Source organism: Eschrichtius robustus, chromosome 4, assembly GCF_028021215.1.
Source record: "Eschrichtius robustus isolate mEscRob2 chromosome 4, mEscRob2.pri, whole genome shotgun sequence".
Lineage (NCBI taxonomy): Eukaryota > Metazoa > Chordata > Mammalia > Artiodactyla > Eschrichtiidae > Eschrichtius > Eschrichtius robustus.
This window is the reverse complement of record NC_090827.1, coordinates 38,429,927-38,456,179: the sequence shown is the minus strand read 5'-3', so window position 1 is coordinate 38,456,179 and position 26,253 is coordinate 38,429,927. Positions and strand designations below refer to the sequence as shown.

The 26,253-nt window shown below is 38.7% G+C and overlaps 1 protein-coding gene across 2 annotated transcripts in view; it reads right to left on the bottom strand.

The window, feature by feature from the left end:
- ARHGAP10 (Rho GTPase activating protein 10) overlaps positions 1 to 26,253 on the bottom strand; it is a 326,787-nt gene that overhangs the window by 185,835 nt on the left and 114,699 nt on the right. For both annotated transcript variants that reach the window (XM_068542594.1, XM_068542595.1), the window contains exons 5-10: positions 23,925 to 24,026; positions 17,087 to 17,197; positions 15,133 to 15,237; positions 7,046 to 7,175; positions 3,937 to 4,043; positions 1,115 to 1,209 (exon numbers count right to left, since the gene is read on the bottom strand). In XM_068542594.1, coding sequence (XP_068398695.1) covers positions 1,115 to 1,209; positions 3,937 to 4,043; positions 7,046 to 7,175; positions 15,133 to 15,237; positions 17,087 to 17,197; positions 23,925 to 24,026 — 650 coding nt within the window. The remainder of the gene's footprint in view (positions 1 to 1,114; positions 1,210 to 3,936; positions 4,044 to 7,045; positions 7,176 to 15,132; positions 15,238 to 17,086; positions 17,198 to 23,924; positions 24,027 to 26,253) is intronic.

Sequence of the window (26,253 nt, the reverse complement as noted above, 5' to 3'; positions counted from 1 at the left end):
AAATGAGAAGGATAATGTCTACCTGATAGAGCTGGGCTGAGGATGAACTGAGATAAAGCACAGAAGAATTCAGAACACTGGCACTTAGAGAAAACTCAATAAATGCTTACAATGGGTGTATGCACACATATTTATGCTCAAGTTGTATTACACAGTCCGAATCTCTTCTTAAAGTTTTTGAACCAGTCCTAACTGGCTTGAAATTTAACCTCTTTCACAATGACGTTCCTTTTCATTTTTTTCCAGTCTTGGCAAAATGCATATTAAACCATCTGTCCTTTTCGTTGTAGGGCCATATTTATCATGGTTCATAAGAGCACATTTTTATGTACCTGGTCTTCAATTCATTTATTGGAAAGTAAAGCATAGATCTTCCCCCTCTGCACTAACACCACAGACTCAGTTATATCATCTGAGGGAAGAGGAGCATTAATTATTTTTGTATTCCTGGGTCCTGACCTAAAATGAACTTGTGTTTAAAAAATCTCATATTGTAAACTTTTATTATACAAGTATGAAACAGCGTTATCTAAAGACCATTGTTACCAAAACCAGGGCTGGCAAGGAACCTCCATAGTGTCAGCCATTAAAAAAGGAAGTATTCTACGAGTACCATGATTTTCCTTAGTGCTACAGGACACAGAAATAAATGCCAGACAAGTAGTAATATTGACAAACAAGCTTTGTTTTTCTTTTTATTTTTTTTTACTTCCTTCTCTCTGGCAAAGATTCTTTTCTAACTAAATAACTAAAAGTCATACCACAAGAAAAAATGAGTACTAGTCTTTGAATAAACAGTTTGCCTATGACCCTCCACCACATACAGAGTATATACATAGAAGGCTTAGATCAACAATGAAATGCTCCAAGGTCATTTTTTAAGTGACAACACTAGTTAAAATGATGCCAAACTTCAGCCAAGACTAAGCTATCACTGCACAGCTAAACATAGTGAACCAAGATGAAACAGCCCACAGTGAATGCAGAGCCTGGAAAGATAACAAGATACCACTCTTCCAGGCCATAGACACCTCACTTGCAATTAACTTCTAGTTTTTTAAATCATTTTTTTAAATGACTCTTTTCATAAAGTCCAATAATGCCAATAACTTACCGGTCAGCAGCTTCTACATCAAAACAAAACCTTCTGTCGATGGAGTCAGTATGTCTTCTGGTACATTCTTTCAAAAAGAACACCTCTCCATCCCCCTGCAAAGAATCATTTTAAACATTCTCAAAAACTACCGTATAAACATATACAGAATTAAACACCCTATATTTGATGGGGGGAGGAGGAGACAAGGCTCAGATTTTAGGTTCCTCTATCTTATTCTCTTTCGAACTAGTTTATTTAGAGTCGCAGCCATTTTTTTTTAACTTTTTATTTTATATTGAAGTAGAGTTGATTAACAACATTGTGTTAGTTTCAGGTGTACAGCAAAGTGATTCAGTTATCCATATACATGTATCTATTCTTTTTCCAATTCTTTTTTGTCACTGTCCTTTTCTTAAGGTTTTCTAGATCCTGCTTTGATTACAGTAACATTAAACCAGACCTTACGAGTGCTAATTTTAAAAGGTGGATTAACAATACAGTTTCCACATGTCTATATTTGTTATTCTCTTTCTGCCCCCTTGTTAAAAGAAGGATAATGTGTTTGTATGTCACATTACATTATACCATATAGAACAGTCCATATGTAACCATTTCTGACCTATAAAAACTTCAGTTCCACAGGAATCTACCTAAAAGTACACTAAGGACCCCGGATCAGCCATTGTGATCATCTAAAGCTGGAACCACTCCAACTACATGGTTTTGCTGTTTCCTAAAGTCAATCACCCTGAATTTATCTTTCCTGAGTTTTCGTTTAAATATGGTACCATTTACCTCCCTAAACCATCCTCACCATGCTCTTTAAGAGCATTAAAAAGAGGTAGGAAACAGGAAACAGAAGCAACGCAGAAGCAGGTTCCCAGTAAGAAACTGTAAGGAGTCTGCGTAAACATTTCTAGAATATTTTAATATTTTCTGGAACATGGGGGTCTCTTAATATTAAACAAGCATTCGAATATAAAATTATTCAAAATATCAGTCATCACGTTTTTAAGTGTATTTTTTATTATTTGGTAGCTAAAACAGAAAGACACCACTAAGCAGACATGTCTTGGGACTTGACAGGAAACTCACACTCCAACCTCATGCTCAGTTTATAATTGAAATGTATAGAGATGCTGAAGTTATTAACCCATATTTATCCTTTTACTACAACTTCTGATCGTATCAGTGGCCCTCTGAAATGTGAAATAATCACGGGCATTTGGTGAATGAATTGTGCACTGCTGCTCTTCATTCATGGAATTTGCTCTTTTATTACATTTGATGCTTCACTTAACAACAAATTTTGCTTTCTATGCGTCTGACACATTACATTTGACAAACATAAATTACTGCGATCTTTAAAACAACACTACCACCACACAACAACAACAAAGACCCTCATGCTCAGTCTTAACCCATCACCCTCCAAGGGTGACATCCTCACTTCCTCCTCTTTGCCATGGACTTGATTTTCCATGTCTATTTCAATATCACAAAAATGCGTTTGTATTATAAGCGGCTTTAAATATTTTTCAGGAAGATGCAAAGTATGTGTAAATACAAGTGAACTTGGGTTAACTCTGTATTCACATAAGAAAAATTATGCCCATCCACCCAGCAAGCAATGAATTAACCTTAAAATGCATTACCAGGTATGTTCAGTACTAGTGGGAGGAGCTTTGTTTTGACTGCTATTGTTGCTATGAGCTGCAGCTTCCGTTTTAAAACAAAGATCACCTTTCCTACCCAGCCAGCTCCTAAGGGCTTCTCGCTCTTTTCCAGCTATCATGAGTTCCTTTGCTTTTTACTTCTGTGGGAGGAGTAAGCTAAATGGGGAGTGTCTAAGTGAGAACATTAAAGTGTAAGTGAAAAACGGTAAACTTCGTTAGGATCATCTACTCTATATAATCTTTTCATTTATATGGCTCTATGTGTGCACGTCAGGCCTCCCGTGTAAATCCTGAGCAGACAAACCACTGAGTCATGAAAGTCTGCTGTAGGTGTTGACTGGATCTTCCAATAACAGGGACACAAAATGATTCTACTCTTCTCTTTAAAAAAAAAAAAAAAAAATCTGACCATAAAAACCCATGCCAACAATTCAGAAAACACAGGAATTATTTTCTGGCCTATTTTATTTTAAAAAAAAAAAAAAAAAAAAAAAAAGATTTTCATTCTAAAAACAAAATGAAAGTATTTCTCATGAGTGAATATAAACAACATTAAAAAGATACCCTCAAAGACCACCTCACAGAGAATATGAAGTATAAGAGCAAAGCCTTGGGGGCTTCCCTGGTGGCGCAGTGGTTGTGAGTCCGCCTGCCAATGCAGGGGACACGGGTTCGTGCCCCGGTCCGGGAAGATCCCACATGCCGCGCAGCGGCTGGGTCCGTGGGCCACAACTACTGAGCCTGCGCGTCTGGAGCCTGTGCTCCGCAACGGGAGAGGCCGCGACGGTGGGAGGCCCGCGCACCGCGATGAGGAGTGGCCCCCGCTTGCCACAACTGGAGAAAGCCCTCGCACAGAAACGAAGACCCAACACAGCCAAAAATAAATAAATAAATAAATAAATTTATTAAAAAAAAAAAAAAAAAAGCAAAGCCTTGGGACTTCCCTCGTGGTCCAGTGGGTAAGACTCTGTGCTGCCAATGCAGGGGGCCCAGGTTCGATCCCCGGTCAGGGAACTAGATCTCACATGCATGCCACAACTAAGAAGCCCACATGCCGCAACTGAAGATCCTGCGTGCTGCAACTAAGACCTGTTGCAGCCAAAATAAATAATAAATAAATAAATAAATATTTTTAAAAATAAATAAATAAAAGCAAAGACTTACTAGTTTCCCCCCAGATCTGTGCTCGAACGGAATGATGTTGAACTTCTTGGCCGCTTTCCGATACATGCAGTAGTGTTTGACCCAGCTGGAACCAAACGGAGGAGGCCCTTCAACAAGAGACATAACTTTAAATCAACAAGAACCTACTGTATCGCACAGGGAACTCTATTCAATATTCTGTAATAACCTAAATGGGAAAAGAATTTGAGAAAGAACAGATACATATATATGTATAACTGAATCACTTTGCTGTACACCTGAAACTAACACGACATTGTTAATCAACTCTGCTCCAATATAAAATAAAAAGTAACCTGAAACTACCACAACATTGTAAATCAACTCTACTCCAATAAAAATTTAAGAAATAAAATAAAAATTAAATTAAAAAAGAAAAAAAAAGAAAAGAAATAGGACTTTACATTTTTTCCTCATAAAGAAGCAGATATGCAGAGTTCCAAACACAATCCTGAAGAGGAAAAACCCAAGAAGCAGCAACTAACACAGCTCAAGGAAACAAATCAGCAACACAGCTGGTCTCAGACAAGGGAAAAACAAGGGGAAATAAGAAGGCTTGTAGAGACAGTCCTAAGAGTTTTCAGCAACACGGAAGTAATTTAAAGACATAGTTTTCAAATAATTTGCTAGACTGTTATCTCATACCTGAAAATCTCTTAATTGTAAACTATGCTTCTTGTTTGTGTCTATGTATGAAGAGTTCATGAGGGTTTCAAGAATTCCCCTGAATATATGTGATGGTTTTGGATTCAATTCTGGCCTCTAAAAAAATGACAGAACTGTAGAATCACAGTGCAGAAAAGCATTTAGTCTATAAATCCATCTAGTGCTTTAAATCCACTAAAGCACCTTGTGAGTAGCTGCCCTTACTAACAATGGTAAAGCTAAGCTTTTTTGCAGCATGTGGGATCTTAGTTCCCGGACCAGAGATCGAACCCGTGCCCCCTGCATTGGAAGCACAGAGTCTTAACCACTGGACCGCCAGGGAAGTCCTGCTGTCTTTTTAATCTAAACAGTCTTAGGCTTCGACCAAATGCCTGAGAAATGGCAAAGCCAAACCTCAGAGTCTTTGGCCCCAAATATCAAGGTCCATCCCCTTGATTAAGCTGCCATCCCCTCCTGATACCACCCGACCCTACTCAACCAGCTCTGAGCAGAGAGATTAGTGATGGTTTTTCACACCATCCAAGCTTCAGGCAATACTGCAGGACAGGGTGCAACATGGACTCCAGCCTAGGACAATTCCAGCATTGAGGAGGTGTATGATCCAGGAGACACTGTTTACTCCTCAGTGTTTCCATGTTCTCATTGGTAAATGGGGTGATAACAGCACTGTACACTTCAGAGGGGTTTTTAATGGATTAAATGAAACAAGTTGGATAAAGAGTTTAGCACAGTGCCTGGCATACAGCTAACAAGTGAAGAATTCTGTCACTACTGTTTTTGTTGTCTTTTCAGTCCAATTTCAGCCCCATTTCTCTCAAAGCCAGTAAGTTAAGCAACAGTTATGAATCTAAAAATCAAAATTTCCTGTGATTTTTCGCTTTGGACATATAATACAAAACTTCTATCCTTCTCATATCTCTACCCTGTATTTTTAGTTCTTTCAAATTAAATAAACAAACTGAGATTAAGAGGATAAAAAAAATTAAAGGCAGAGGGAAGGATTGGGAGCTTGGGATTAACAGATGCAAACTAGTATATATAGGACGGATAAACAATAAGGTCCTACAGTACAGCACAGGCAACTATATTCAATATCCTGTGATAAACCACAATGGAAAAGAATATGAAAAAGAATATATATATGTATAACTGACTCACTTTGCTATACAGCAGAAATTAACACAACACTGTAAATCAACTATACTTCAATAAAATTTTTAAAAAATAAAACATTCACTCTATACACACTTCAATAGCTGTTGTGCTATTGTTGTGCTAATAGCACCTTTAGAAACGGCATGCTTTTACTGTTCAACCAAAATATGTAAAACTAAATTACCTCTCAGTTTTTTTTGAAAAAAAAAAAAAAAAAAAGATTAAAAAATTAGAAAAATTTAGAGTTCTGCCGTGCCAGTAACTGTTCATCATGAGCCGTGAAGACTAAGCCCACATTAAATAAGGGCAAATGGAAAAAGAACCCCTCTTCTGCGACTGCATGTAACATGAACACCCATATCACATGGCTGTTCCATGAGTCTCTCTGCTACGAAACTGGTCAGTTTGAAAATCCTGTGAATCAGCCACTTAACAAACAAAAATTCTAAAGCACCCCGACTACAGTCAAAGGTGGGAAGGGAGAGAAACAGGAAATACGGAAACATTTTCACATAGTCCTCCTCCTACTGACTAGCAATCAAGCTCTACAGTTGAAGAGGTAAACTTTAAGAGCTTCGTTAAAATAAAACCAAACTGTCAGAAGTCTGAAATCGCCTTGGGGTGCCTTAATATCAAAATAAGGACACTCTACACACTGCATAACAACTAAGACAACAGTGCTGAAAATTCAGTGAGACAAGTTAGCATGTCATCTAGGAGTATTTTTTTGCAGCCATATGCAATTGCCCTGATAATTTCAACAAGAACAAAAAACGATCTCAAATAAATGTGCAAAGAAATGATGTGAAAGAAGCAGAGAAATATGTCCTTCTTGACTTTAACACGGAGGAACAGGGTTATGGGGAGAGGGGTGCATACGTATATGAATGTGTGTGTGTGTCTGTGTGTCTGTGTGTGTGAGTGAGATAAAGATGGGGATGAGAGGAAATGAGGAAAAAGGTACTATCCCACCTCGCTTTCAGTCTGTCACCAAATCCTGGCTCCCTTGCAAGCAAGTTTTAACGAAGTGTGGCACAGAATTCGGGGGGTGTGGCCGGAAAGCAGGGTGCTCACAGAGTTCCTAATCTCACCGCCCCCTCCCTAGAGCAGGAATGTGTTTTCCCCAAAAAAAATCCAACGTATGCCTTCCAGGATAGGAGAGAGCAAGAAAGTGGTAGGAATAATTACTCCAAAAGTATCAGAGTAATTACAGTGAGAGTTTTAAGATAATTTTTAATTAGTTATTCATCACTGTTGGAGAGCCTCTTACTTTTTTCCTGTACATACAGGTAGCCTTCCGCTGTGAACTGACTTGCTCGTTTGTGGTCCTTGGGATTCTGTCTAATCTTGTTCATAAGCTCTTCCACTTCTGACCTTGTTCCTTCAAAACGATTCCGTGTCTGAAAAGGATTTAAAAAACACATACAAGTTTTAAGTTCCCACAGGAGCTTCTTCATGTACATTTTTAAGTCTCTGGATAACTATAATTAAATTTGTAGTGTTTTTGTATAAATTTCTCAAAATATACCTATCCTTTCCCATGTGTCTCTTTGTTGAGATTATTGTGCAAAGAAAAAAAATTAGTGGTTAAGTAGTTAACAGAGATATAGAAACCAAAGTTACTAGAGGTTATTTACTTTTGAAGCTTTCTAACATCAAGAATAATTCTATTATTCAACATAAGAATTCCTGCCTGCAGGTCTCACAATATTACTAAATCTTAGATTTAAAAGAAATAGACCATAAAATATCTATCTGGGAAGTCTTTCCTTTGCAACAATCAATCTGACTCATTACTATTATATCAGCAATATGTCTAAGAATTCAGAATCTGAAAAACTTAATTCTTCTTTGCAAACTAATAAATATCAGTGTCATTTTTTCCAGGTCACGGCAATTGCACTTGAAAATGATGTTTCTTCATAGAAGAAGGAAGTAGGGGGGAATCTCACTTACAAATAATGTCTTTGACACCTAAAAAGACAAATCACATTTCTGAAGCCCAGGAGACTTGGGATGTCAATATCTCTGTCAAATGGCTAGACTGAAAATGGACATGCAAGGTGAAGTGACGAAAATACCCAGGCAAACCTGACGAGTCAGCACCACCAAGTTTCTGGACATTTCTTCCATCTACACTCAAAAATAATTGTATTAATACCGAAAAACTGCTGATGTAAAACTGTGGAAGAGCCAAGATGAAAAATTATTATTGAAATTCCTCCTCTCTCCTCCCTACAATGAAGGGGGTTACCAAGAGTTCTAAATGCAGAAAAATGATAGAATAGTACATTTTTTAGGGGGATGGAGAGTCTGATAAATGTACACTGTAAAGGGGAAACTTAACTGCAGAGGCTTATTTTAAACACAAGCTGAGAGCTTTTTTTTTTTTTAATTTGTTTATGTACTATAAGAATGTACAGGGCTGCAAAGAGGGTGGGACTCATTTATTAATGGCTTGTTCCCTCTCCTGCCTTCCTGTTTCTCAGTCTCTGGGATTTCTTGTCCCCATCTTAGTACTGATTATACCCTAATTTTATTCATCTTCTTTCTCACTTTACTGAGATTCTCCCCAACCCTCACTTCTTTCTATCTCTGTGTATCTAATATTTATGCATACATACACACACATATGTGCATGTCATATATGTATAGATGCTAGTGCATGCATGCACGCATGTGCGCACACACACACGCGCGCACACACACACACAACTTAATGAGTTGTATCCCAAATTCTCATTATTTAAGTTAATGCTCAAATTGTCCTAGATTTGACCAGCAGAGGCCCCTTCTATCTGGCTCCTGTTTCTCTTGACATACCCCCTTAATTCTCTGAGTAACCCCTTACCCTCTGGTCCAAAAAGGTATCCCAGGTTTACCTTATACTTTCTCTGTCCGAGTCCTAGAATCAGCCATTTCTCCAAAGGAGTCACTGTTCCTTATAGTGGAGGGTAGTATTTTTTTTTTTACTGGAGTATAATTGCTTTACAATGTTGTGTAAGTTTCTGCTGTACAGTGAAGGGAATCAGCTCTATGTATACCTATATCCCCTCCCTCTTGGACCTCCCTCCCACCCCCCATCCCACCCATCTAGGTCATCATAGGGTACCGAGCTGAGCTCCCTGTGCTATACAGCAGGTGCCCACTAGCTATCTATTTTATACCTGGTAGTGTATTTATGTCAATCCCAATCTCCCAATTCATCCCATCTGTTCTCTATGTCTGTGTTTCTATTCCTACCCTGCAAATAGGTTCATCTGTACCATTTTTCTAGAGTCCACATATATGCGTTAATATACGACATTTGTTTTTCTCTTTCTGACTTACTTCACTCTGTATGAGACTCTAGGTCCATCCACATCTCTACATAACGACCCAATTTCATTTCTTTTTATGGCTGAGTAATACTCCATTGTAAACATGTACCACATCTTCTTTATCCGTTCATCTGTCGATGGACATTTGTTTCCATGTCCTGGCTATTGTAAATAGTGCTGCAATGAACATTGGGGTGTATGTGTCTTTCTGAATTATGGTTTTCTCAGGGTATATGCCCATTAGTGGGATTGCTGGGTCATATGTAGTATTTAGAAACCAAGATCTAGGGACAGTGTGCTCACAGCTAACGGGGTGCTATTGCTTCTAGGTCTTCCTGGAAGACAGACTGAGAAAATGCACGTATGTATGTATATATGTGTGTGAATACATTTATATATATACACATTTATATGTACATATACATATCACAACTTCTGTATCTAGCAATTTTAAAACCCATGAGTTCATACCATTACACTTAATTCCAATCCAGTACTTCAGGTTTCTTTCTAGCCCACCCTTTTCCAATTCTGCACATTTCTTTTCAGACAGTAAAAAACCTGGCTCCCATTATTCTCAACAGATTTACTTATTTGCTCAATTAACGTATCTGCTCAACGTAACCAATCTCCCAAATATGCCAGCCACCTCCTCTGTACGTGCTGCTTCTGCACCTTCCCACCCTCACTTTCACTGCCACAGACCCCTCCATGCGGTACGCCCTGCCCTCACTGCCCTCCTTCCTCAGATGTGACTCTGCACTGGGAAGGGAAAGGAAGGTTTAGCTAAATTTTGTAATGTATCATTTTAGGCAAATTACAAATGAGGGTGAAAATTACATTTCTCAAAATTTGAGCCCAAATAATAGAGTGGCTGGAACCTAGCAATTTCCAATTCTAATTTCTGGTTGAATAGGAAGATATCATCAAATAATAATAATGTTAGACCTTAAGTGTTACAATAGGTCACATGAGAGTGTTTACACTGTGAATGACATGACTGAGAGCAGTTTACGGTGCTTTAATCCTCACAACAACCTATGAGATAGCCTAGCGTTCCCCAATGCTTACAAAACACCATTGCTGTATTTCCTTTCCTTGCATGCTTTGATAAATAAACAAATTTCCAAACCAATGAGTCTTAAGTCCTATAAATTAAATATTTCATTACATCACCTACTGGGGGGAGGAGGATTCAATGTGGAAACTCAGCTGGAATTCAGACACATCTGAGTACTTCACAAAACTGGCAGGTCAGGCTTATTAGCACAGGTCCACACCCATATTTAAGGAGGAAAGAAAGACGGGGGAGAGGAGGCACTGTTCACACTAAGTTTTACCCAGAAATAAAGCTTTACAGGCAGATGGCAAAGGCTAATTCCAAGTACAGACTGCCATTTTTCATTTAAGTTTTCCCATCCTGGCCCCAGGACCTCATTCAGGGAGCAAAAGGATAATTAAAAATATGAAGAGGGTTTCACGAAGCAGCTGTAAAACATCAGGGGTGGGCCCCCTGCAGCCTGCTTTAGTAACCTCCCAAAATAATAAAACAGAAAAGAAGGGGTAGGGTGCTAACACACACCCCTCACTGCAATCCTCAAATCATCTCAAGTGCCCTATACCCTCATGAGAGAAATGGCCAAGAAAGTAGTAAAGTACAGCAATACTGAGATACAGCAGATGAGGTAGAATGAGTGGCATGTGTTTCAAAGGTGCTGGTATTTCTGAAGGGCAAAGGTGACAGAGTAAGGAATGGAGTGCAGTGGATGCCAGGTCAACAGGTGATCAAGTCTAAACACCCGAAGGACACCTTCCATGGGAGTGAGGGGAACGCAGGTTAGAACTGTTGAGAGGTAGACGCGAGCTGAGGTTTACCATCGGTACCTAAATCTGAGATCTTACCATTAACGGGACTCCCATGTTACCCAGAAATTGTTTCTACACCAACACTAGATCTGAAACCAACCGCCTTGGGCCCTGGAATGAGCCTGCCCAAGTTCCAATGCTGCCCTGGCCTTAAAGCAGTATGACTTCAGCAAGTTCTTTTTCCTCATTGTCCTCATCTGTGAAGTAGGAATAAAAAAACCTACATCATAGGACATCTTTGAAGACTGAAAGTGTACAATCCAAAGAAAAGCACATAGGTAACACCTGGCACATGGTAACAAAATAAATGTAAGTGGCATTAGCATTATTATTATTATTTTAATTGCAATTAAGTCACTGAAAAGTGACAATTATTCCCTAACAAAGGAAAAAAGAGAATCTTCAATATCAAACTAAAATTTTATTATTTTATATCTGAATGAAAGAGAAAGTACATTTTTAATTTTTTTTTCTTTGGATTATAAAAGCTAATTCACAACATTATAAAACAGAGAGAGGGGACAGCACAAACAGCCCTGCCTGGAGGCAAAAAGAGGAGGTATAAACAAGATTAAAAAGTGACCAGAAACTCATCTCTCAGTAACAATCACGTTCATATTTTTACACAGTCACTTCCAATCTCTTTTTTTTTTTTTTGGTAACATAGTTTATCAGTTTAGTGTTCTACTGTGCTCACAAAACTGTAACAAAAATATCTGTGCATATCCTTAAATTATTCTTAACCATTCTTAGTATCTTCTAGGGACTCCTTCGGAATCCCTAAAATTTCTTAGGATTCTACTTCTTCCTGGGAAGAATTCTATTCTAGTCTCCTTTGGGGATAGAGATCACAAAAATTTTAAATTAGTTTTTTTTAATATCCTTTAACTTTGATGTAATTTACATTCTTCTGGAAAGTCTATTTTTTAAAAACCATCTTGGTCTTTTTTGCTGTCCATTAATTACTCTAGATTATGGAAAATGGAAAAAGACTGAATCTCTCTCAAAAAAAGGTCTAACCATTTTTACAACAGAAAAGGTGAAACCAGTTGGGGGAAAATAGGTTATTTTCACTTTTAAATAACTTTTACCTTTTTTCTGATTATAAAATGGTTTTTGTCATTTTTTACTATAGTAAAATACCAAAAAGTTGACCAAAATTATCTCTACCATTATAGTGCACAGATAGTTAACTCTAAGATTTGGTTTCAACATTTCGGTATATTTCTTTCAATACATAAATACGCATAGCATAAAAAGTAACACACAGAAGTCAGACAGAGAAAGACAAATACCATATGATATTGCTTATACGTGGAATCTAAAAAAATAATACAAGTGAACTTATTTACAAAGTAGAAATAGACTCACAGATGTAGTAGATGGACTTATGGTTACCAAAGGGGAGAGGGGCGGGGAGGGGATAAATTAGGAGTTTGGGATTAACATATTCACACTACTATGTATAAAATAGATAAACTACAAGGACCTACTGTATAGCACAGGGAACTCTACTCAAAATCTTATAATAACCTATAATGGAAAAGAATCTGAAAAAGAATAGATATATACATATATATGTATAACTGAATCACTTTGCTGTACACTTGAAACTAACAACATTGTAAATCCACTATACTTCAATTAAAAAAAAAAAAAAGTAACACACAGCTGGGATTTTTGTAATACGTAGTTTTATACAGCCAACACTTTCCCTTTGATATGCTAAAAGCTGACATCATCAGGGAATGAGAGAAATGGCCAAGAAAGTAGTAAATTACAGCAGTACTGAGATATAGCAGGTGAGGTAGAATGAGTGGCATGTGTCAAAGGTGCTGGTATTTCTGAAGGGGAAAGAATGAGCTAGAAGCAAAAGTAAAGAGCCCAGGCGACTTCCAGATCAGGTGTCCTCAACACTGAAGGTGAGGCGGAAGGCAGAGCCTCTACCTGCAGAGCTGCAGGAGCAGCCTCAGAAAGAGCCAGAACAAAAGGCAGAGAGGTGGAGGAGCCCAGGCAACTTCCTGATGACAATCCTGAAGTTCCAGAGGACACAGGAAAGGATTTTTTCCAGTAACTTGTTCTTCGCCCAGTTCTTTATGGGAAATGAAAGTTACCAAGTATGTGTGTTAGGTTCTTAATAGACTGTTAGATATTAACCAGCTGACCCATTTCAAATGATAAGCTGTCTTCAAGTGTTGCTTACAATAGCTCATGCCTGAGTATTGCTCATTCCCATTTAAATCTTGAATCTCGCTGAAATTATTTTGGTGTATTTAAGGTCACTATAGGCCCCTGACCCCAGGGTGGGTGGGATAAATGAACTTCCACATAAGCAAGCTGTGCATGGACAGTTTCTCTGGAGCCCCCAGGAGACGCTGATGTGTCCCTATACCTCACCCCAGACCCTGAGGCCCGGCTGGCTTCACGGGCAGGTGGCCCGTGCCGTCACCCACAGCCCTGCGCTCAGAAGGTCACGCACTTGATCTAATGCTCTGCCATTGCTGCCTTGAAATTCTTCATTTTTGAATAAGGGGCCCTGCCTCCTCATTTTACGCAAATTATGGATCAGTTATGCCTGAAGGTTCTCATCCAGGCCAGCCCTGCCCTTGACAGATGAGGTACAGACACAAGTTATACAGTTAGTGGAGGGGGGGGGGAAAAAATCAGGATTATAACCTAATCTTCTAAACTAACTATGTAATGTTCTTTTTACAAACGCTGTGTTCTGCTATCTACAGAAGTATTCTGATACAGCATCATTAGACTAAATGTTCTACTACCTACAGAGACACTTTCGAAGTTAGGACTAATCTACACATATACACTGTGACATATTTTTAAATTATGTTACCTTATATCACTGATCTTGGAGGGTGTAGGGAGGAATCTACTCTTTTAGTCATTTAACTGAACAGAATGTAGAATCTTCAAATACAAATTGACGCATAAATTACAAAACACAAGAGATTTCATTACCTACGTTCCCAAATGTAGGGAACTATACCAAAATAACTTAGAAACAAAATCGACACAAAAACCATTAGTCCTCAATTTCTAAGATTATAAGACGTTGAAGGTCAGGTAGCAAACAGCACAGAGATCCCCATCCTTCTCCTTGTATGTCTTTCAGGATGAGTTGAGAGTCTGTCCCAAAACTCACTCACTGTGTTTTTAACAAGGTTTGAAATTACACTAAACATAACTTGAATAGCTTTTCAATGAGGACACTTCCAAAATCAACAAAAGTGTTGAAAGGAAAAACATCTACCACCTTCTGATCAAAATCACATACAGTATACTGTTTAATAGTTCTCCAAAAATCTCTTTATCCAAGACCTAACAGAAACCATACATTTTCCAGGAAAACAATAAAGGGCCAACAGCAACTGTGAACACCAATACATTAGTGAATAGGCACCAAGCACAGGAAAGAAATTCCACTGGAACTGTTAGCCTATCTGGGAATAAAAATCAAATAAGACATACAAGTAACAGAAGAAATTTAGATCAGACTTGAAATGCCTTAAATTTAAAGTGGAGGGCTGTTTGGGCTGTTTCATACAGAGCGGACTTAGACTTACACAACAGAGGTTATCCTTAGAACTGCCTCACAAAGGGCAGAATAACTACATCACGCTGCCGCATGACTTGTTTCGAAGTTGCTAAGACAGCAGATAGTCAAAGTTATCATAACAAGGAAAAATATTTTTTAACTACACGAAGTAATAGATGTTAACTAAACTTTTGCAGAAATCATCTTGCAATATAATAAGTGAAGTCATTAAGCTGTAGCCCTTAAACTTACAGTGTTGTGTGTCAATTATATCTCAATAAAACTGGAAAAATAAAAAATAAAGCAAATTATGTGAAATTCTGATTGTAAAAACATACTTCATGACTTTTCTGAAAAAAAAGGGAAGAAAAATAAATTATAGGAAATGAATTCTTAAAAAAAAAAAAAAAACAGAGCCGCCTGCAGCAGAATTCAGAGCCTCCCTTAGCTGGAGAACAGTTTGTTACACCAAGAACTGACCAGAAGGTGGCAGCGTAGCCTCACTTTCTCGGTACCAACAGATCAGCCCGGTCTTAGTTTAAGGCTTTTCATACACCAAAGAAATCAAAACTACACCTCTCAAACATCTTTTTTAGGAGAAAGCTTTCGTTTCCTTACATTCTGAATGTTGATCTGTAGTTCCATTTTGTAGTGATTGAAGTCTTTGGCAAGTTCATGGCCTTGATGATAGAAAGTAAACATTCCCTGAAAAAATGACAGCATCTAAAACAAAGGAGAAAAGGCAACATTAGCACCCAAAAAATCTCAGTGAACAAAATAAATTAAAAAGCCATGTATTTTGCCTCATCTCATTATGATTCTATCGAAGCACAATAATTAAAAGGAAGTCACTAGAATTCAACTAAATCTAACTGCATATTATTCATTAATTGGTCCCTATAAAAAAATAAAAGGATTTGTGATTTTTTTCCTTATATATCAGAGCCATTAGACAGCTTTTACAGTATGCTGTATAGGAGAAATGGAATTCTACATCACCCATTTGTCCTTTTTAGTCAAGAGAATCCCTATATTCATTTATAATTGAAACCTTATCACTATAGGTCGATAGAACCTATAAGGAAAGTGAAATACACATCAAAGAGCTAAAAGCTCTTTCAAAGGGCATCCAGTGCAGAGTAACCTCTCTGTTTTGTTGACAAGAATGCTCAGTGATTGGAGCAGAGAGGGGCAGAGGCAGGGCAGTAATTAAGCCCTGAGTTTCCTACAAAGTCTCCACCTGCCCTTCTTGATCAGAGGGCCCTGCTTCTCCCCCACATGTGAGAAAATCTAGAGTAAGAGTGATTCGGGGTGAGGGTTAAGGAAATCCTGAGATTCACTGTCTTCAGAATGTCACACTGTGTAATGGTAAGGGATTTGGGACTCTGACGTCAAGTGGCCAGCAGGGGTCAATTCCCAACTGGGGCAAATTACTGAAGTTTCTCTACTTCAATTTCTACATTTGCTAAGTGGGATAATTAAAATATCTCCTCAGTAGGGTACTGTGTGGAATACATGCATGATCACAGAACAGTACTTAGAACAACAACCTGAACAATGACTGAGCACTGTAAATGCTCAGTAAATAAAATGCAGGCATTATGATTTCACATAAAAAGAAAGCTTTAAGGAGGTTTTCTCTAATTGTTTAATTTAGGGTAATTCAATTACTCCACTGGACCGTAGCTTCCACGAATGCTAATTTTTAATGAATCATTACTTGGTTTTTTTTGGTTTGTTGCCCAACATCATACACACAGTGGGTAAACTGTATGGCACGTGAATTACATCTCAATAAAGCTGTTTTTTAAAATCACATGCAATATAGTCTATGTTAAAATTAAAGTGAATCTTGACAATCATGAATCTCAGTGTACCTCTGGGTTTTTTGCTAAAACCCACAGTACAAAATACCCTTTACATTTTGATTCAGAAGATACATATATTCGTAGATATGTTAACATATAAGTAACTGAAGCTCTCAGAGGGCATCTATATAAGCACACAAAAAAATCATGTGTTTCTAAAAGAAGTATAAAGAAATGTCAGAGTAACTCACAAAATAGTATCAAATGTTCCACACACTGGTTCTTAACTTAGGTTGCATAAGCATTGTGAATTGTATTGGAAATAGCTGGTTACCAATAATTGCTGAAAGTACCAAGGTTTGGATGGATGCACTTGCTTTAGAACAAACTTGAATAAAGATTATCCCATAAATATCCCACGCTCACTCACATTCCAATATAATTTTTTTCATGGGGACTTTTTTTTTTAAGGGTGGAGTTACAACTAGGATGGCAGAAATTGTACCTGATTGCAGAGTCCTTGAGACCATATAGCAAAAGGAATCATACTCATTACACATTGCTGTGCAAATAAGGCTGAGAACCACTATCTAGAAGTCATTTTTTGACTTCATGGCTCTGGGTGCACTGTGTACAATTTACGACGTCTTGCTTCGTGTTTAGGCACCACAGCCTCTAGCAACCATAAATCAAATCTTCGAAGAAACACATTCCTATTATATCATGAAATTCGACTAGCAGAGCAACTTGCTATTTATACTTACGGGTTCCACAAACTCAAACTTCTTCCTTTCTTGGATTTCCTGAAGCTTACACACGTATTCAAGAGACAGTTCGTAAAAGTGTTGCCGGTTCTGTTCCACTTGGATATCTGCCTATGTTAAAATAACGGAGGCCAGTCAAATTAGAGATGGTTCGGAGTGCAACTCTTTGCCCGAGGTCTGCAAAACTACAGTCCATGGGCCAAATATATAGCCTGCTGCCTGTTATTCTAAATGAAGCGGTACTGGACCAGCGCCAGGACTACTCCTTTATGCATCTTCTATGTAGACTTCCTGCTACAAGAGCTGACTTGAGTAGTTGCAACAGGGACCTCGTGATCTTCAAAAGTCTAAAATATTTACTAACCGATTCTCTGCAGAAATAGTTTGCAAACCCCTGCTCTCTGTGATGAGACTGACCCCGAAGGACTGAAGATCAAACAGTAAAAGGCACTTCATGAAAAACCTACCCAACCACAACTGACACCCAAGGTGGAACCGCACGTGTAGAATCCAAATTACATAAACATTATCTCCATTAACAAATCGCCTAAGAATGAAGTGGCCTGGGAAGGAGGGCTGAGCAAATTCCAGTCGCCACAGCTCTCAGGAGTGAAGGCAAGCAGGTGAGGAAGTGGCGGCATCATCTCAAGAACTTGGCTCTTGCAGAGAGGCCTGGGCTGGAAGCCCATCTGCAGGCAGTCACGCTCCTAAGTCCTCACCATATCCTGTCCCCTGGGAGGGAACAGGCACCAGATGGTCAGGAGACTATTCCAAAGAAAGGTTCCAGCTTCTCGTCTAACTAGAAGGGAATTGAGAGAGGGGATGGCTCCACAGAGGAACAGTAGAGAAACCTCTGGTCCTCAGAACTGTTCTTACAAGGCATCTTGTATTTCCTAACTCGGCTAATTTTATGTCCAGAAGTATTTATCTGGACATTTCTCCAAAGAGGCCATATCTAAGCACAGAGAAAGATGCTCAACATCACTTATCATTAGGGAAATAGAAATCAAAACCACAAGGTACCACCTCACACTTATCAAAAACAAAAAATATCAGAAAATAATCCAAAAAACCCTATCTCCCCCCAACCAAAATAAAAAACAAAAAACCCCCCAGAAAAATAACAAGTATTGGTGAAGATGTGGAGAAACTGAAACTTTGTGCACTGCTGGTGGGAATGTAAAATGATGCAGCTATGGAAAACAGTATGGCAGTTCTCCAAAAAAAAATTAAAAATAGAATGACCATATGATCCTGCAATTCCATTTCTGGGTATATACTCACAAAAACTGCAAGCAGGGACTCAAAGAGATTCTTGCACACACACATTCACAGCAGTATTATTCACAACAGCTAAAGGGTAGAAGCAACCAAAGTGTCCACTGACAGATGAAGGCATAAACAAAATGTGGTCTACAAAGATAATGGAATATTATTCAGCCACAGAATGCAAGGAAATTCTGGCACCTGCTACAACATGGATGAACCCTGAGGACATTATGCTAAGTGAAATGAGCCAGTCACAAAAGGACAGATGCTGTATGATTTACCTTATATAAGGTACCCAGAACAGTGAAATTCAGAGAGACAGGAAGTAGGATGGTGGACTTCCGGAGCTGGGAGAACAAGTGGGCTGGGGAGTTAGTGTTTAATGGGCATAGAGTTTCAGTATCTCGAGTTGAAAGGGCTCTGGAGCTGGAATGTGGCGGTTATTGACAACAGTGTGACTGCACTTAATGACACTGAATGAACTGCATGCCTGAACTTGGTTAAAATCATGCTTTGTTGTGTATATTTTACCACAGCAAAAAGTTTTTAATTTGGGGGAGAAAAAGTATTTATCTAACAGGTAATAATTTTTTTGGCATCATATCCTTTTTTAATTAATGTTTAACTATAATAAGAGTGTTTGTTACTAAGCCAAAATGAGAATTTCTACCTAACACTCATAAAAATCATGATTTTTTTATGCCTCTAATATCCAGAGATGGAGAGTTCAGCCACTAGCAGTTAACAGACACAACTCCCAGGAAAACCAATGTGAGAGTGTTGAGTATTTAATAAAATGGAGATAGGGAGGTTAAGGGTGGATTTTTCATGTTATTGTTACTGGGAAATGTCCTTCAAGAAAATGACACCAGGGTCAGATTTACCAAGGTGGTTTTTAAATTTAATTTTAGTGGATTCTCTCGCCTGGTTGTACTACTGCAATTACCCCGGCATGGCAGGTCATCTTCTATCCACAGCTTCCTAATGTTCTGGGTGTTTAGAACCACTGTGCCAGGTGCATTGTGATCAATCACAAGAATCCCTGGGAATGCCGTTAACCCATAATTTACAACAATGCCACAGACATCCAAATTATACCTAGCAGCACCGTCCTTTAGCCCTGACTCAGTCTAAAAGGCAATCACTATATATGTGATGTAAGAAAAAGTGTATGTGGTCTTTGTCCCAGGTTCCTGGCACAAATCTCCTAAAACCCTTGGAATTTCCTGAGCGAGAGGTGTCTCTAGTCATTTGTATGGAGCCCCTTTTGAGAACGCTTGAGTTTATGCTAATGAGGTGACTTAGGGTAGGGCCCCAAGACAGCACTAATTAGAGGGTTGGAACTTTCGGCTCTACCCACCCATTTCCGGGAAGACAGGAGCACTACAAATTAAGCTCTATAACAACTCTTGAACAAGAGTTCATGAGCTTCCAGGTTGGTAATGTAAAAAATTAATAAACGGAAAACTCACCAGAAGGGGGAGCTCACATGGCTTCAGACCATCGCAGAGCCCAACAAGAAGAAAGACCACTCTTCTTTCCTGGCTAGGACCCAGCCCAAGAAAAAGCCAGGGACTCTTTACTATAGCCCTCTCAACTCTCTTTCCCTCTCAACGAAAGTGTTCTCCTTCCCTTGCCATGCAGAAACTTGCCCTTGGTTCCCCATGGTTGCAGACCCTAAACTGCAATTCTCTGCTGATCCCGAATAAACCCATCTTTGCTGGAGAAATACCTAGCAGACTATTTATTTCAGGTTAACAGGAAACACATCCACTTGCCTAGAGAGTGACGTACTCCAGTTCCATGGGGACAGAAGTTTCTGCACTTGGGACCCTTCCAGACCCCGCCCTGTGCACCTCTTCATCTGGCTGTTCATCCGTATCCTCTATATTATCTGTTATAATAAACTGCTAAACTTAACTACATGTTTCTGAGTTCTGTGAGCCACTCTAGCAAGGAAGGGGTCATAGGAACCTCTTATTTGTAGCCAGTCAGAAGCACAGGTAACAACCAGGACTTGGGACTGATGTCGGAAATCGGGTAGTCTTTTTTTTTTAACTGAGTTACAGTTGATTTACAAGGTGTTAGTTTCTGGTGTACAGCAATGTGATTCAGTTATACACACATACACATTCTTTTTCATATTCTTTTCCATTATGGTTTATTACAGGATATTGAATATAATTCCTTGTGCTATGCAGTAGGACTTTGTTGTTTATCCATTCTATAGATAATAGTTTGCATCTGCTAGTCAGAAGTGGGGCAGTCTTGTCCGACTGAGCCCTTAACCTGTTGGATCTGATGCTGTCTCTAGGTAGTGTCAGAGTTGAGTCAGTTGCTTGGTGGTGTTGGAAAACACACATTTGGACTATACTTTTTACTACACCAAGCAAAAGTCATTTTTTTTTAAACAAACATACAATTTCAATTTGATTATCATCTCATTTCCGACCATTCCTGCTGTTAATATGCATAAAGGAATTAGATCACTCACACAAAGATATTCAAAGGATCTATTTCTCTGGTCATATTTACTGAAACATAATTATTTGACGACTCAGTGTCGACTTAAAAAAAATGTACAACGTGCGAGCTGTGAGTTCAGTTTGATTTGGGGCAAAACGAGGACTATAGCCCTGGAGCAGTTAGTTCCTCAGAGCTAGGCTAGTGACTTAATCCTTGTAGAGACAGGTGGCAACTGCCAATTTTTAATTGGCATCAGGAAACAAAAATATACTTCAAAAATCAGCAGTCATGGAATGTTCTCGAACATCCAATTCTTGTTCTAGTACAAATATTAATTAGAATTTCGGGTTGTGATGGAGGCAGAAGCCATTGTGCCCAATAAACAGAGCTACAGGTAAAGGTACTAATAGAATTACTAAAATTGCCAGCCTGGTGTCTGCCATAATTTCCTCCTGTTATTTTCATTGGAAACAAGAGGAAAGAATAGATAACAAGTTTCTATGCCTTTGTTCAGTATCAGTCTCAGCAACCTTTATTAATCTCTTGAGCACCTCAATTTACTGAAGATTAGCAATGTATTAGCCACTGCCAAAAGTAACCAAAATCCAAATCTAACCTTTTTCCCACTAAACAGCATCCCCCTTCTTACGGCCTTCACGCTTGCAATGGAAAGCTAGGTCAAATGGGAGTCTGTATGTTTGTAAAGAGCAAACAGAGCAAGACAGCCAAGAATATGTAATTTAAGTGAAACTAAAATGATTCTCCTTAAGGGTCTCTTCAAATTTCCCATCTGGAGTTTAAATATCTTTGGGAATGATGAAACTGTCGAAGCCCTAGCTCACAATCTTCACGCTTGTTCATTGGGTAAATATTTATTAAGTGCCTATTCCCTGACAAGTCTTATTCTAGGCATTGAGGACAGAGTGCTGAACAGAACACAGCTGTTGCCTGCAAGGAGCTTACATCCTATGGGAAGAAGCCATGTAACAACGGACTATGTAGTGAGTCAAATGGCTGTCAGAGTATGAAAAAAAAACAAAGGAGAGTAAGGGGGACGCTCTAAACAAGATGGCTGGAAAACTTCTCTAGTAAGGAGAAGTCTGAGTGGAGAGTATTTGGAAGACTATTTAAAGGAGTGAGGCATGCAGATCTGGCAGAAGGATGAACAAAGCACAGGCCCTCAGCATGGAACCAAGCCAGAGCAAGGCAGCCATGTGGGTGTGAGGGCAGACGGGGTGGGCCCAGGGCCTCTAAGGGGAGCTGTTAGGAGTATCTAGAGAAGAAGAGCAACATGAAGGCTCACTCCACTGTTGTACAGAAAATAAACTGTAGGGATACCCTGGTGAAAGCAGGGTGGCCTTTGCAGTAATCTGTGCAAGAGATGCCTGGGTGACGGGTGGGGAGTCAGGAGAACTGACCATATGCCGAGAATGTTCTGAAGCTAAAGAAAACATAGGTTGATGGTCTAGATGTGGGGTGAGAGCGAAAGGGCCAAGACTGACTTTACAGACTTTGCCTAAACAACAGGTAGAATGATACCTCATTAGATAGTGAGGTGGAGATGGAAATTGACCCGGCGCATGAAAATCCCTTCAGGATACCTGGAAACAGAGATCAGGGGAGAAGAGAGGTAGAAAACTGCTAGCATAAAGAGAGCCTCTGGGGCTTCCCTGGTGGCGCAGCGGTTGAGAGTCTGCCTGCCAATGCAGGGGACACGGGTTCGGGCCCTGGTCTGGGAAGATCCCACATGCCGCGGAGCAACTAAGCCCGTGAGCCACAATTACTGAGCCTGCGCGTCTGGAGCCTGTGCTCCGCAACAGGAGAGGCCGCGATAGTGAGAGGCCCGTGCACCGCGATGAAGAGTGGCCCCCACTTGCCGCAACTAGAGAAAGCCCTCGCACAGAAACGAAGACCCAACACAGCCAAAAATAAATAAATAAATAATTTTTTAAAAAAAGAGAGCCTCTAAGAGCAACAGCTGTCATTTCAAAAATGACAGAGGGTAGGAGATGAGGGAACACACGTAACAAGTGAATGGTTTCCTACATAATATGGAAGAGGAGAGGATGGAGCCCTACCCACAGTATTGGAGTGAGGATTAAATGGTACAAAAGGGCCATTCTCTTTCATAGAACGTCAAATGCCATCTAAACGTCCGTCAAAAGTACTAGCGAGACAAAAGAAAACGTGACGTGTAGGCAATGTCAAAATAACCCCGCCACACACACACACAAACTCACACACACACACACACACACACAAAGAGTTTGCAACTAAATCTGTGACATTTAAACATAACCCAGGTTTATTCTACAATGTTGTCATTTTGATGATATTTCACTAAGTGTATATTATAGTGGCACATCATGCCTGGATTCCTTATGCGTTTAAAAATAAACAAATGGAAGAAAAAAAATCACACTTTTGTGGGATGAGTCAAGATCCTTACAGCTGCAAACAGCATTATGTTTAAGGAAAGCATATGTTCCAAATTGTAAACAACTGAGTTTCCATTCAAGTGTGTGAGTGAGGAAAAACAAGTGGCAGGGGATTTAAGAAACAGAAAGAGAAAATGAGAGACAAGATATAAATTCCTTTCTCCTTACATACAGCTCCCTCCAAAAACAAAAAAATGAGTCTATTAACACAAGTAAAACAGATGCTCTCTTTCCAATGAAGGTAAAAACTCCTGAATCTTCAGTGTTAAGTAAGATTAATGCTGCCTTCACATAAAAGCCAAATGGTGTAGGAGCTTATTCAATTCACTTCTTCAAGAAATCTTGAAAGCCAATTAATGAATCGATTCCTAAAAATAATATATCTGTTCTCAGTTATGCTGGTTAAAATGATTGTTCCTGTGAAAATATATTCAGAATCAAAACCTTTAATACTATGAATCCACACTGCATTAATCACTCTAAGAGGTCTTATTTTATATCTTGTTCCAAAAGAGCTCTTTTCTTCATGGTGATACCTGGTCATTTTTTCCACCTCTAATAATCCTAGATGAAATGTTTTCAAAAGAAAAGCACAGTTTTTTAAAAAAGACATGCACTGATTACTGAATTTTAGAAACAAGTTAACAGAAAAATAAAAACAATACCTCTTGTAAATGTGAGTCTTTCTTTTTTGCTGATAAATTCAAATGTTTATCAATTACGCTATAGTTCTTTTCTGTCTCTTTGTCAAACTTCTTTTTTTCTTCCTACAAATCAGAAAAACATAGACAACTGTGATTTAAAAAGGGAAAAAAAGGCATACAGATAGTTAATCCACTGGGAAACTCAAAATATGAAAAATATCCGAAAATAAAAGAAAGTACCACAAAGTGTGAAGGAGTTATCTGGAAAATCTATCTGCACCCAGGCCATACTGCTTATTACTCATCAAGACAGTGTTAGGATTGAAGAGTCACTTATTTTTTCTTTTTTTCCTTTAATGGGCTTTTTTCCAAGCCTGTTATTTTTCAACTCTTCATACTTATCAGTGTTTGGAATTAATGCCATTCACTTGTCCTTCCATTCAAAAAAAAAAAAAATTTTTAAGATGAACACATAATAAGAACATAAAGCTTAAAAAAGCAAACTTGCTACAGTACAGATTTTGGCATAGAAATAGAATTCACTTAAAACTGAGTAAGTTTTGATCTACATTAAAAAAAATCATCATCATCATCACTGGGGCAGTAGGGAACATCTTAAAAGATCTTCCCCAATTGTCCAGTATGAATATCACAATAAAATCCTCTGACCAGGAATGTCATCTACTTACCCAAACCTTAGGGGTGATTTCTTGAACACTGTCTAGAATACGTAGCAATAGGTCGACAAGGCCTAAAATAATACTGACATACTTGTACCAAGATCCTTTGGTTAACATTACAAACATTTCTCAGGCACTGCCTAGAAACAGCCTTTGCTTTCCTTTTGCTAGAGTAGCTTCTTTTAATTTTTTAAAATTTTTTTTTCAAATTTTTATTGGAGTATACTTGATTTACAATGCTGTGTTATTTTCAGGTGTACAGCAAAGTGAATCAGTTATACATATACATATATCCATTCTTTTTTTTAGATTCTTTTCCCATATAGGTCATTATAGAGTACTGAATAGACTTCCCTGTGCATTTTTATCTTTTTATTTTTTTAAATACATCTTTATTGGAGTATAATTGCTTCACAATGCTGTGTTAGTTTCTGTTGTACAACAAAGTAAATCAGCCATATGCATACATAGATCCCCATATCCCCTCCCTCTTGAGCCTCCCTCCCACCCTCTCTATCTCACAAGGAACCAAATTTTTTTAAGGCAGCGAAGACAGAGTATCTGTATCTCCCCAACACTGCTTGCCAAAGGTAAGTAGATTTTTCATAAACATTTCGGAGTACCAATGAGCACATGCAATGTCCTCATGCTGTCAAAATGTTTCCATTAACTTCAAACTCTCACCAACTCTCCAAGGCCTCCTGAAAAGGAACATTCCCTTCCCTATTTTCCAACTTCTGTTTTCTAGGTCAAAAATAATGGATTCTCCCAGCCTTTTCTGGCATGATCTTTTCCCTATTAAGCAAAAAGAGTAAATAAAGCACAAAAATTCTGTTTCTTCACATTTATTATCATTTTCTCACTCCACGGGACTACAGACTGTTGTGAGAAGCCAGGAAGGGAGCTCTGCCAGCCCACCTAAAGACCCTAAATTAATCCCCGTACTGATGGAAGAGACAGACTTGGGAACTGATATTTCTTCCCATTTCTACTCCAAGTTTAATTACCAACTAGCTGCACATCTTTTGGGGGGGGGGGCGGGGAGGGGAACACCTAACAATACAGAACCTTAGTTTTCCTACTGAAAAGATCAGGGATTTGGTTTTGAACTAGTTCATTCTTAGATCCAATCCTAAAATTCTGTGATCCTACGGTTCGCTTATGTATGAGAATAGTCAAACTTTTGTTGAAACAGAAGCACTTTTTTTCTTTATGCCCTAGGTCTAATTTACAACTATTTTTTTTTAAAAGCTTAAGGCATTAATACTACATGGTTACTCTCTTTTCTGCTTTTCATTATGACGTGCTTCCTGAACGATTTTAATGACTAACAGAAAATAAACTAAAAAGAACATATGGCCACTACTTCAAAATCTCCACTATTTTTAAAAGTTCATATTGCAGAGCATGCACTGGATTAGGTGTCAGAGACGCAGGTTCTAGCAGCCACGCATTGTTCTGTGACACTGCCCCAGGGTCACAGCATTCTCTGAGCATCAGTTTCTCAGGTTTAAATGAGATAGGAATGGAGGTGACACAGCTGCATTTACCGCAAGTACACTGCAAAGCGAGATCATGTGGTTAAACGCGCTCACTATCTTTGCAGATTAGTACTTACCAGAGAATACTGAAAACATTTTTACTCCTTTGATTTCATCTGAATCACAGAA